Raw genomic sequence first — 12,532 nt, 5'->3', positions numbered from 1 at the left:
AACATAGCAATCTTTTCTCCAGGTGCAAGCAGAACTTCTATAACTTGGATGCAAGAAATCCCACGGGATGTTCCCCATGCTTTTGCTACGGGCACTCAGCTGCGTGCGTCAGTTCTGAGAATTACAGCGTCTATAAAATCACCTCCACTTTCCAGCAAGGTAAAGCCCAAGCAGAGAGCATCCACATAGCTCCTGGTTTTGTGCATGAAGGGGTGTTTGCAATCCTTCAAATTCCCCCGAGAAAGGGACAGAGATATTGAAAACTATTGTGCAAGAGCATAACAGAGCCAGCTGTTGTGTAGTGTCACTGTTGCAAACGATCCCTCCGCCGCAGCTGGAGTGTGTTCTGCCTCATGAGGCACTTGACATACTTTTCCTACTTGCAGTGTGTGCATTTTTCAGAAATATTTGGGGAACACTTCACCTGGTGCTTGAGACACTGTCAAATATTCAGCTTTTTCATGCACTTGCCCTAGCCACCTTTCAGATACGCGCACCGTGGGCGATGTGGACTGGCGAGTGCGAGCACGTGCAGTCGGTGGGCTTGCTGCTGGGGTCTGCCAGCTGTGCTTTAGGTGCAGTGAGAGCATTTACAAGACCATAGGTGAAAACAGAGCTGAAGGGTGTTTAATCCAGTTGTGTGTTGTCTTTGACTTAGAGAACCATCTGGTTAGGAGCCCTGTCAGAGGAGTCCCTCTTCTTTGACAGTAGTTGTCTGTGGGATGATTTGCTGATCGTAGGCAGCAACGGTGCAAGGGCAGAGAGAGTATAGGCGTGCCTTGTTACGCCTTTTCTGCTTTTTGGCAGGATAGCCCTGTGCCCATCCTGGGATATCTAGAATAAGAGGCTAGTAGACTGTGAAGACCATAACTGATCACAGTTAGATGCGTCTGTACAGCCGGGGAGGGGGGGTAGTGCTGCCCTCTCGGGGCCAAGGGATAGGGGGCCACAAGTTTTGATTAGATGCAGCTTGAGAAAGCCGCTGCCCTTGCCATCCTGGCAATGCCCTCGCCTATCTGTGCTGACGCAGGCGGGTTTCTCCGTGTTTGCTTCTAGGCGCTGAAGGCTGGAGAGGTGTCCATGAAAGCGGGTCCCCAGCCCAGCTCCAGTGGTCTCCACGCCATCAGGACGTGTTTGTCGCAGCGAGGACATCAGAACCTATGTACTTCATGGCACCTGGTAGGTGTGGGTGTGCTGGGTGCGTGCAGGGGAACAAGCGAAGGAGAGAGCATCATACAGGGAAATCAGCTTGAGCCCAGAGCTGCTTCTCCAGGCTAAAGCACTGCTACCCTGCAAGGTCTTGAGAAGCTCAGCCGAAAATTCACCTAATAAGGTCCAAATAGCTGTTCAGCCTGGCTCTGTCGGCCAGCCCCTGGCATGTGCCAGCTGGCAGGAAGGAACTGCCCTTTCGTAGTGGTACCGCTAGGGTCAGTTTTGGGCGTGGGGTGGGAGAAGGGAGTTTGGGGCTGTGGTAGAGCCTGATTTCAAGGGAAAACATGGGGTCTGGGCAGAGAGCTCTCTCTAGTGGTCAGGGGAAGCTGGCATGGCGCTGGCTGCTGTCCAGGGAAAAGCAGTTGTGGATGCGCTTTCCTGGGTCTGGGGGCCCTAGTATGGGAACGGACAGACCAAAAGGCTTGCCCTGGGAAGGGGAGGTGTCTGCGTTCATCTCCTGAAACAGGTGAGGACGGTGGCAGATGGCGCAGATGGCATCGCCTGTTCCCTGTGCTTGGTTTGACCCCATTAACTCAGTCTTCAGGAGGAGGGCAAGATCCTAAACTTTTAATTTCTTCCATCTGATCTCTCCCTTGCCAGCAAAATTCCTTGGGAACCAGCAGCTGAGCTATGGCCAAACCCTCTCCTTTGATTATCGTTTGGATCGAGGGGGACGTCAACCTTCTCCACACGATGTGGTCCTGGAAGGAGATGGCCTGAGGGTCACTGCCCCCTTCTTGCCTCATGGGAAGATCCTGCCCTGTGGCGTCAGCGAGACATACACATTCAGGTAAAAGGCTGAAGCTTTGGGATTCTCGCCTCTGGTGTTTGGGTGGGAAGGAGGGGGCTTAAATAGTTGCCTAGTTTGGACTGGATGCAGCTCATGTACTTTTCTTCCGGAATGGCAAGGTTGCGTTGAGAGTGGGGTGGCAGGTGACCTGTCTTGAGGCGGGGTGGATGCTTTGCTCAGTATCAGCCACACACACAAATAGAAGTTGTCCCCCAAAGCTTTGGGTCCAGGAGGCAGATGGGAGAGAGCAGCCAGGAAATCTCATTTTCATTTTCTTGCACATTTCTGTTTCTGTCTGGTCCCACGTGCAGGTTGGATGAGCACCTGAGCAGCAAGTGGAGCCCAAGGCTGAATTTCTTTGAATACCGCAGGCTGCTGGGAAACCTGACAGCGCTCTGGATCCGAGCCACGTTTGGAGAGTACAGTAAGCGGGGAAAGAGCTGCAAGGGGATAGCACAAGGCTTAGGTCTCTTCATTGCTGGAGACACTAAGTATTTAACTTTGGAAGAAAGTTTAAGAAAAGAAAAAAAGTTTGTCCTAACTGGGCAAAGTTGAATTGTGAAGAGATTAAACAAGATGCCTACAGCCAAGGAGTGGGAATAGAAAAGCCTTGGCTCCAGTCACCCTGCCCGCATGTGTTGTAGTTAAGTGTGTAACCTGTACAGATCACAGGTGTGGGCAAGGGGAGCTGGCAGACCAAGCTACGAGTTTGGACTGGAGCTGCTGGTGCTGTGAGTAACCTGCTGCATCTCCCTCCAGGCACAGGCTACATCGACAACATCACCTTGGTGTCGGCGCAGCCCGCGCCCGGAGCGCCCGCTCCCTGGGTGGAGCACTGCAGCTGTCCCGCGGGGTACCAGGGGCAGTTCTGCGAGCGGTGTGCTCCTGGGTACAGGAGAGAGGCTTCCAGCCTGGGGCCTTTTGGCATCTGTGTGCTGTGCAACTGCCAGGGGGGAGGAATTTGTGATCCAGACACTGGTAAGGAAAGCCGCGGCCATACGGTACTAGGGCATATGGGACTGCAGGGCAACCGCCGTGCCCTGGGTGTACAGAGGGCAGCGTTGAGCGGGGACAGATACTTGGCTCTGGGGATGTGGGCTGGAGTGCAGGAAACGTCATGCGTAAAACTCCCCAAAACCTAGAAGAGCTGCTGCCAAAAACACAGAAACAGATGCATTAGAATCAAAGCTAGTTCAGAGTGTGCTGATTGCAAAGACAGAAACATCTCCCACTGTCTGGATAGCTTTAAAATCTTTTTTTCTTACCTAAAAATAAGCATTGGGCAAATAGATATTATGAGTAAGTCATGTGAAAAAGTTTTACTACCTGTCGTCTTAAAATAGCTCACAGTATTGCAATGTAAACTCAAAGTTACCTGGTAAAATTGACTTGATTTGGTGGGTCGTAAATCATCCCCCCTTCAAAATCTCCCTCTGTGGGTGCTAAATGTCCCCTGCTCTGTTGCGATTCAAAGTGAAAAGTTGAAGTTAAGCTGTTAGCATTTTCCAGGAGATGGCAAGTCCTGTTTTCTCGCTGTGAGTGTCAGGTGTGAAAGCATTGAACAGGAGGTAAAGAAGGGAATTTGCAGCTCCTAAGGAGTTGTACCAACTACGAAAGATCCACCCATCTTTATCATGAATGTCGTGACCTCAAGGCCTTGCGTGATCCCAGACAACGTAGCCACGTCTCTAAGCAGTCACAGCTCGCCTGCACGCCCCCGGGACTGGCAGAAAAGCGGAGCTTCAGTGTGCTGCTCCGAGCCTGTCCTGTGGCAGGAGCAGTGAGCGCTGCCATAGTGTGAAGGACTGAGCAGTGGAGAAGAGGAGTGTGTCTGGGTACGTGGACAGGCCAGGGAGATTGCAGCGCTCCAGGGAAGCCCAGGTGCTTGTGGGGCGTTGGGGTCCTGCGGCACGACCGCCAGCGAGGGATCGCAAGGCGGGGTCTTGCACCCAGGGGAGCTGTGGAAGGTGTCCTACTGAGGAGCAAAAGGGGTAGGAGCACACTGGCTGTCACAGGCCCTTCCCTTTCTCCCGCAGGTGAATGTTACTCTGGAGATGAAAACGTGGGCAATAGTGTCAGCTGCCCATTTGGCTCCTACAGAGACCCGCGGTATCCCACGGCCTGTAGGCCCTGCCCGTGCGAAAGTGGTCAAAGCTGCTCCGTGACGCCAGGCGGAGAAGTTGTCTGTGATGGCTGCCCTCCCGGAGCCACTGGTAACGTCCTCGTTGAGTTTGTTTCCGGTCAGCCTTTCTCCAGAGCCTGGTGGTGCTGGAAAGGGGTGGGATGAAAGATGGTGGTGTTCCTTTAGCGGGCCCTGATATTAGCCTGTCCCCAGAGCAGGGCTGGGCTTTACTCTGCCTCAGGATGAGATGTAGGTGTTTGTGCTCCAGGACGCTCCATGTCAGGCAGGTCATCGTGTCTTCTCAGCCTGGCTTCCCCACTCGAGTACCGTTTGGTTTGTATCTCGGCGTCTCAGCAAAGCACCAGGATCCATCGTGTGTAAACGCGCGTGCCCTGAAGAAGCTGTAGTCTAAACATGGATGGAGTCCATGATTGGTGGGGAGGGGAGGGACGAGAGGGAGAAGCGGAGACACAAAATATAGGAAGTGACTTGCCCAAGGTAAGTCATTACACTCAGCTTTCCAGCGCCTGCCCGGTGCTGTGTGTGTCAGAGCTGGCAGCCTGCAGACACACTCCTGCCTAAATTCTGTTCCCCAGCCCCTGTTTCCTTCTCTCTCCTCAGCAGAGGTAGGAGACAAGGGGTCTCCTGGGAGAGGCTGGGAGAGGCTGGGGGCAGGGGTCTCCTGGGAGAGGCTGACTCCTCGGATTTCTGGAAGCTGTGAACCTGCCCTTCACCGCATGGGAAGAGCCGGTCCCTCTCAAAGAGAGGGAAGATACTCTTGTGTGGATCCTGGCGTCACGGGGCACAGCAAGGCCACGTGCCTGTGCCTCCGCGGGGCAGAGGGAGTTATTTGGCCTTTCCTTTTCATTCTAGAGCATGGCCATTGCTTTGTCTCTCCTTTCTCAGGTGCCAACTGCGAGTATTGTGCCGATGGCTATTTTGGAGACCCCCCAGCTTCCAGGCCGTGCCAGCCCTGCCAGTGTAACAACAACATTGAGCTCAATGCCGTGGGCAACTGTGACCGCCAGACCGGTGAATGCCTGAAGTGCATCTACAACACAGCTGGCTTCTACTGTGACCGCTGCAAGGACGGCTTCTTCGGGAACCCCCTGGCCCCCAACCCCGCAGACAAGTGCAGAGGTACGAATGCCCTGTGAAGAGCGTGCACGTGGGGTTGGGGGTATGTTGTGAGGGGCTGTCCTCAGTACCGGAGGCTTCTTCCCACCAGCTGAAGCCCAAAGCCGTGTGGTCCAAAGCATGGCTCCTGAGGCTCTGCAAGACCTGGGGAACGTAAAGCAGCTCCCGAGGGCCCACTCTTGCCATATATGAACAAACCTGTGCTGGAGGAGGTGCCTATGTAAATAAAGGAACCGGGGATGGGAGGGAAATCCTTGCTGGCACGCAAGAAGGTTGACTGCAAAAGGACATTTGCACTTTGGCCTTGCGGCTTTTCTTGTTTGCTCTGGGCTTCGAACAAAGCCTTGGGCCCTCTGCAGAGGTGCCGGCTGGCGTTTGTACTCGGAGCCCTTACGAGAGCGGAGCCAAGGGACGCTGAATACTCCCAGTGTTTTCCGAGCCAGCTAATGTTTCTGTTAAGCGCCAGCAGTGTGGGAAGGAGGTGTACATTCCTGAGGGGAGGAAGATTAAGCAGGATTTGAGCTCTGTGCGTACGTCAGCCTCGCAAAGGCCTGGGGAAGGTGGCTGCTGGTGATGATGGGAAGTGGAAGTCAAGGGCAGGAACCAGAGTATGGGAAGGATTCGTTTACGGAGGGGGTTCCTAGGCTGGAAAAGGACTCTAAAAAGCAGTCACAGGATTTTAATGATTGCAGTCTCAGCTTACCTAAGCACAGCATCTACAGCAGCGCTGTGCCCCTGCCACAGTCACCCTGCATGTTGTTGGTTCCAGCCAAAGGCAGGAGCGCTGCAAGGTGACCATAACAGCTCTGTTAGCTTCTGCCAGGGCCTCTTGGCAAGGCACTGGGCAGGCTAAAACCTCTTCTAAAAGCAAACAGCCGAAAGGTTTGGAGGAGAGATGCACTGAAGGTGCCGGACGTGACAGCAGCACATTTGGAGGTGGTATGGCTGGAGGGGTGGAGGCCGTACCTGTGGATAAAAGGTGGGGAAACAAGACTGAAGGAAATCAGAGGAGGGTAGTGGGTGGAGAAATGTGCCAGGACTGAAGTGAAGGAATGCTCCTCTGAGTCCGTGCTGCCTTCAACCTGCTGTTGTGCCTCGCAGCCTGCAACTGCAACTCGGTTGGTGCCGAGCCCCTGAAATGCCAAAGTGATGGGAGCTGCGTTTGCAAGCCTGGCTTTGAGGGCCCCAACTGTGAACACACCGAGTGTCCGGCCTGCTACAACCAGGTGAAAGCACAGGTGAGTACGTGTTTGTCAGCCTCAGCATCTGCGCTACAATCCCGGGTCTCTAGAGAGGGAGCTATGCTGGTGCTTTTGAGCAAACCTAGAAGTTGCAAAGAGGTTACACAGAAATGGGACCCAGCAAATTCTCCCTTTCAGAAATGGGGCAGATGAGCTGCCCTCCCCTGGAGAGCTCCGACAAGACCTGGCATGTTGCTTGCAAACAGTGCGGGGCAGATGTGGGCCCTATGTTTGTAGCTGTTGCCTTCCTGTCAGCTCTGCTCTGGCAGAGACCTTTCAACCTGGGAGATGTTCAGTCAGACAGAAGGGGAGATTCTTCTTCTTTCCTGGGTTTTCCTCTTTCTTCCTCCAACGCACAATGTGGAAATTTATTCAGAAGTGCTTAGCTTGCTTCTGTCAGAGCTAAATCTTTCTTGCTGTATACTGAGAAGTTAGGCACTGCAATTGCAGCCAGCCCAGATCCGCGTAGCCCAGAACTGGTTACTCTCTGCCGTCAGGCAGCCGGTAGGCAAGTCTCTGACGCTGTGCTCCTGCCAGCTCTAAGCGGTAGCCTTGGTCACGGCTGCGAGCAACAAGGCAGTGACTGAACAGAAAGGGGAGCAGAAACACAGTTATCTTCCAGCATCTTGTCCCTGTGAGAGTGAAAACTGATTTTGCAGGCTGTGCGTGAAGTTTGTGTTTGTATCAGTGATTCAACTGACAGAACCTTCTAGGACTGCTGGCCTGATGTGCCCCACAGCAAGCCTTATTCATCCCAAATATGAGGTGTCACTCTGTTCTCCATCCCCTGTCTGCTGCTAAACTATGGATCTGGCTCATGCCCTGGCCTTCACGCCTTGGGTTCGGTGTCCTGCTCACTGGTTTGATCTGCTCTGCTCGTAGGTGGACCTGTACTTGCAGCAGCTGCAGGAGCTGGAGCTGCTTTTCTCAGAGGTGCAGGCTGGCGGCGGGGTCAGGAGCGAGGAGCTGGAGGGGAAGATGCAGCTGGCTGAGGAGACGCTGCGAGCCATCCTCAGAGAAGCCTTGAGCCTACAAGGTACCACCCAGCTGCTCTGCCGGGATGGGGCTGGAGGAACGGGAGGGGGAGACGGCCAACTCCTTGGCGTGCTTCAGCAGAGAGGAGGGGAAGCGATGGGTCTCCTGAGAGATGACCTGCTGGGGCAGTTGCGTGTCCTTCCCTGAGCGCATGCACAGCAAGGGACTGACAAGCACGCGTGTGCTCGCGTGGCAGGGAGGGAGGGACCTGTCATACTGGAGGGGGTTTTTACTTCAGTGAGCTGCCTTTTTGCTAAGAAATGGGTTTTTATCCAACCACTGCCTCTCTTTCACCATCTTGCCAGCCTCTGACAAATCTCTGGAAAGTCGCGTATCCAGGATGAAGGGGCAAGAGTCCAGTTACCAGAGCCGCTTGGATGACATCAGGGCAACAGTGGAGAGACTGAGGTTTCTTGGGAACCAGTATGAGAAACAGGTGCAGGACACCCGGCGGCTGCTGGAGAGGGCCAGGGGGGACCTGGACCGAAGTGGAGCCACTCTGAGTAGAGTGGTAAGAGCATCCTGATGTGATACACTCTTAGTCCAGCCCAGCCAGGTTGAAAAAGCCTGTGGAGATGTCAGAATTTAATGTATTCCAGTTATAACATTAATTTGGAAGGAGAGGAGCAATTCTGGTCAATGTTATTGGCCCCTTGCTATAGGGCTGGGAACCTCTGTTTTTATGAGGAGCTGCTGGCAAGGATCTTTGGAGAGCGTTAGAGGTTTAACATGCTCCAGGCACTTTTTTTCATTGCTAAATCAGAAATGAGGACAAGGAAGAGCATTCACACCTCTCTTCCTCTATCCTCAGACTATTCCAGTTTCAGACTTTCCTGGAGGCTCAAATAAGTTCCTGATCCTGGCCCAGGAGGCTCTGAGATTAGCCAACAGGTGAGTTAGTCCTTGTATTGGCCAAACCAAGAGAAAAGGCCAAGGGGACTGAGACCCTTCTGGGGGCCCCCTGTTTAGGGACCTTACCTAGCCCTGGGGCTGCAGCTCCCACGAACTCTGTGCAGGGGAACATGCATCTGCTGGGTTGCCTTTGCTGACCTCAAAAGCTGTCCCTGTTTCCTTTGAGTGGTGTTGGGTGGCATATTTTGGAAGCTTCTTTCTGGCCAGAGTTTGTTCCTAGTTGGAAGAGGCTGCTGTCTCTTCCCCTGGTGCTCCTCTACCCTGGAGAAATGCAGGAAGGACAGGCCAAGTACATGACCGCAGATGTGGGTCCCCTTCTCACACATGTTGCGTTTCCTGGGAAGACCTGTTCCAGCGTCGCTGAATAAAAGGGCAAAGGAACTTGGTGGAAGAAACTCAGGTGGCCGTGGGAAGCTTTCTATTACAAGGCAAGTATTTATTGCTTTTCAGCCACATGCAGGCAGCCAACACGATTGAGCAAGCAGCAAAGGCGGCGCAGGATGACTCGCAGCAGGCGCTGGAGCTGGTGCGCTCAGCTGTGAGCGGAGGGGCAGTCATGTCAAGCTCCCTGCAAGGGCTGCTCGGGAAGTAAGTTCACAGCGTGCTCACATGCGTGTCTTGGGCAGGGGGGGATGCGGGGGTGAGGAGAGGGGTAGCAAAGCGTCCGTGCCCTGTTCCACGCCTCCCTGGTTAAGTATCAGAAAAATGCAGATGGAGACAGGACACTAGGACAGCAAGGGACTTGGTTTGAGGATTTGTTTGCACGCCTCAGCAGCCAAGATCTAGTGTAAGCAGCTCTGCAGGACATGTGCTTCCCACCGCCCAGACCACGGTGGCCCCTGCCGACCTGACCACAGCTGTGGGAAGTGCTTTAGTACCCTGTGTGTGTGAACAGGCTGAGCAGACTCCTGGGAGACGACTTCTAAGCGCAGTGCAGGCTGACTTTGGGGGCCAGCACAGCCCTGTTGCAGATCTGCGCTGGATTTATCCCGAGGATAGACTTGGCCCCACGTTATCTGGGCAGATTAGCCTGGTGGCAGCAACTGAGCTGGGCAGAAGAGGAAAAGTGGGTGTAAGCCCTCTGGGAAGGGCTGGTGGCTTTGCCCTGTGCCTGTCCACAGCCCAGCATAGTGCTGGGCCTTTGTGGCACTAACGTGGTGCTCTGTACAAAGTTAAGGGCCTGAAAGGGGACATGCAAGAAAAAAAAATTACATCAGTACAGCAGGGATTAGCAAAGCTGATGCAGAGCCCGAGTGGTCGGTTATGCAAACCTGCCCTACACAAAGGGTGAGAAAGCAGCCCCCTTTAAGGTCTGATGTGTTAGCAAAACAAATCACAGGTTACTTGAAAGCTGGTGAGGAGAGCCCTGGTCTGAAATACCTGAGGGGTTAAGAGCAGGAAGTTTTTTTCTGTCTGTTGGGCCTTCACGAGAGCTCGGGAAGCACTCACGTGCCCATCAAATAAGTAAACGTAGCAGACTGCGTTAATGCTGTGGCAGGAGTTTGGCCATTTGGCAATTACCCTCTATCCGTGCAGATATGAGGAGGTGAAATCGCTGGCAGGAGGCCTGGAGGCTGAAGCCGACAGAACAGCCTCTGAGGCAGACAAGGCTTACCAGGGCAGCCTGATGCTCCTCAGCTCCCTGTCCCGCTTGATGAAGACTGACACTGGGTCCTTTGAGGTGAGAACTTTGTGACTGTGCCTGTGGCACCAAGAAATACCCTTTCATCATGCCCCAAGCCCTTGCTGCTGCCCCTGCCCCTCTTTCCATGCACTTAGGATAAAGTAGCTCAGCCCTTTCCAGTGCTCCATCCCCTGGTCCGGGTTGGAGAGGCGTTGGCTACGCATGTTCTCCCTTTTACCCTTGCAGCGCACTGTGGTACAGGTACCACGTGCAAACGTCCGTTGCTCCCCACTTGCTGTGCTTCCCAGGGAGCAACGGGGAGACGCTGGGCCTCCAAGACAGCAATCATGTCTTTGCGTTTCAGGGGGAGGCAGCCCGGCTGAAGCAAGGAGCAAACACTCTCCTGAGCATGGTGGACACGTATATGGCAGAGTACAGGCAGCTGCAAAGCCGTACAGGCCGCTGGGAAGAAGAAATCAAGCAGCTTTTGCAGAGAGGAGAAGGCGAGAGAGCGGTAAGACATTGACTGTGTTGTTGCAATTATTCCTGTGCCGTGGTCTGCAACTTGAGTCATCTTTAGCCTGAGCTGGAGCCACAGGTGGAGAAGTCTCCTCAGAGTGCAGTTGCTATGTGCTGTCCCAGCCTGTTCTTCAAAGGGGACATAGCTCGTTCGCTGTGCTGCAGGATGGCACCTTTCCTCAGAAATGCACCCAATTCGGGTTGGTCCCATCCTCTTCTGGCTCCACTGGAGCCGGCTGAAGATGTCACCATGTGCTCAGAGCTGCTCGTGCAGGTTCTCACTAACACGTTCCCTCTGTGAGAGGCCGGTTAAAGACCTGCTCCTGGAAGGGTTTGAGCTAAGATGTCTCCTGATGTCTGGAACTGATTGAGGCACGCACACAAGCCTGTGCTGGCAGACCAGGGGCTCTGGTAACCTTGAGTGGGGGACAAAAGCAGGCGTTGGGAACAGGCTGGACAGCAGTCTTCTCGCACAACATGGCCTCTTACACACTGCACGTGTGCTAGTGACACAGTCCCTGTGACTGCTTGGGGACCAGTCCGATGCTCTTGTACTGTAAGCTTGATCTGCTCTTTCTCTGCATCCCCTCTGGCCTCTCACAGACATGGACGCAGCTGCTATCCCGAGCCAGCCTCGCCAGGAGCATAGCCCAGGAAGCCGTGAGTGCTGGTAACGCCACGTTTTACGAAGTTGAGCAGATTCTGAAGAGCCTCAGAGGTAATTCTCTTGGTTCTGATCTATTGCTTATATTGAAGTTTTATGTTAAAACTAAACTCTCTCAACAGGCTACAAATTGCCTTTTCCAGAGTCGTGCTTGAGTGCCAGGGTAGTGGGCAGCACGTTTCTTTGAATTGTATCTGTGATCGGGAAGACTTCCACCGGGCCCAGTGGTCGTTTCAGGGACACCCCAACCAGTTCAACAGCTCCTATGAGAAGGAGCAAAGACCTGTAGGAATTTCTCTCTCTGGCACTTGCCCATCTCCCCTTTCTTTCCTGCGCTGTCCCCGTGATAACCAGACTTTCATGTGGGAGGGAGAATAGGTATGTCTGATCCAAGCCGTGACAGGAAAGCTTTGTTCCCTGCCGTGTGGTATCTTACAAAGCTTACAAATGCTTTGGGTTTGCATGCATTTCTTTCAGGGTTTAATGTGCAAGCAGATGACAAGCGAAGGGAAGCTGAAGATGCTATGAGGAGGCTACCAATTATCAGCAACATGGTCACAAGTGCCAAGGACAAGACTGACCGAGCTGAAGCAGTCCTGGGCAATGCTGCTTCCGAGTCAAAGACAGCCAGCAGCATCGCAGCAGAAGCCAAGGAGATCACCAGTGGGATTCAGCAGGTAAGGGCAGGCCCTGGTGCTGTTGCTGGCAGAAAAGGGTTTGGAAAGAAAAAACACAGAGGAAAAGAGGATATGGCTGGAGACTCCAGAGATTGTGGTGGGCCTGATCCCTTGACTTTTTGTTCGGTTTGTCTGTAATGGATCCTGCAGAGATACCTGAGTTGCCTGTAAATGAGTTTGCCTAGGCCATGGGAGCACGGGGATCTCTGCAGGCAAAATTCTGGAGGCAAAATCTCTGTGGCATCTCACTGCAGCCATCTCTGCGTTACCCAAGGGGGTTTCACATAAGTGCCCCTGCCTGTCATTTGCACAGTTTGAGTACCAGAGGTAGCTGGCAGGTTTATGAGAGCCCAGATCTGGTGGGGGTGGAGTCCAACTCCCAAACTGCATGTTGTAACTCTGCAAGGACTCACTGATGCATGCTGGAGACATGGCTGTGATCGCAGAGACAATTCTCAGCAGCAGCAGGGGGGAGCACATGAAGGACATGAGCAAGTCTGGGATATTCTGGGTCCCAGGGGCCTGTCGAAGGAACCAGTTTTCAGCAGCTCGGTGGCCTAGTGTACCCAGCCTTGATTTCAGCAGCGTTCAGCCCCTCT

General features: G+C 53.7%; 1 protein-coding gene across 2 annotated transcripts in view; it reads left to right on the top strand.

Annotated features, from left to right (window-relative positions):
* LAMC2 (laminin subunit gamma 2) overlaps positions 1-12,532 on the top strand; it is a 32,165-nt gene that overhangs the window by 16,595 nt on the left and 3,038 nt on the right. For both annotated transcript variants that reach the window (XM_026101102.2, XM_064515585.1), the window contains 16 exons: positions 23-159; positions 1,057-1,179; positions 1,813-2,002; positions 2,314-2,426; positions 2,762-2,980; positions 4,039-4,215; positions 5,031-5,264; positions 6,363-6,499; positions 7,385-7,538; positions 7,843-8,048; positions 8,349-8,428; positions 8,900-9,037; positions 9,986-10,130; positions 10,438-10,587; positions 11,196-11,310; positions 11,734-11,933. In XM_026101102.2, the coding sequence (XP_025956887.2) occupies positions 23-159; positions 1,057-1,179; positions 1,813-2,002; positions 2,314-2,426; positions 2,762-2,980; positions 4,039-4,215; positions 5,031-5,264; positions 6,363-6,499; positions 7,385-7,538; positions 7,843-8,048; positions 8,349-8,428; positions 8,900-9,037; positions 9,986-10,130; positions 10,438-10,587; positions 11,196-11,310; positions 11,734-11,933 (2,518 nt within the window). The remainder of the gene's footprint in view (positions 1-22; positions 160-1,056; positions 1,180-1,812; positions 2,003-2,313; positions 2,427-2,761; positions 2,981-4,038; positions 4,216-5,030; positions 5,265-6,362; positions 6,500-7,384; positions 7,539-7,842; positions 8,049-8,348; positions 8,429-8,899; positions 9,038-9,985; positions 10,131-10,437; positions 10,588-11,195; positions 11,311-11,733; positions 11,934-12,532) is intronic.

Source organism: Dromaius novaehollandiae, chromosome 8 (genome assembly GCF_036370855.1).
Source record: "Dromaius novaehollandiae isolate bDroNov1 chromosome 8, bDroNov1.hap1, whole genome shotgun sequence".
Lineage (NCBI taxonomy): Eukaryota > Metazoa > Chordata > Aves > Casuariiformes > Dromaiidae > Dromaius > Dromaius novaehollandiae.
This window is presented reverse-complemented; position numbering and strand designations above follow the sequence as displayed.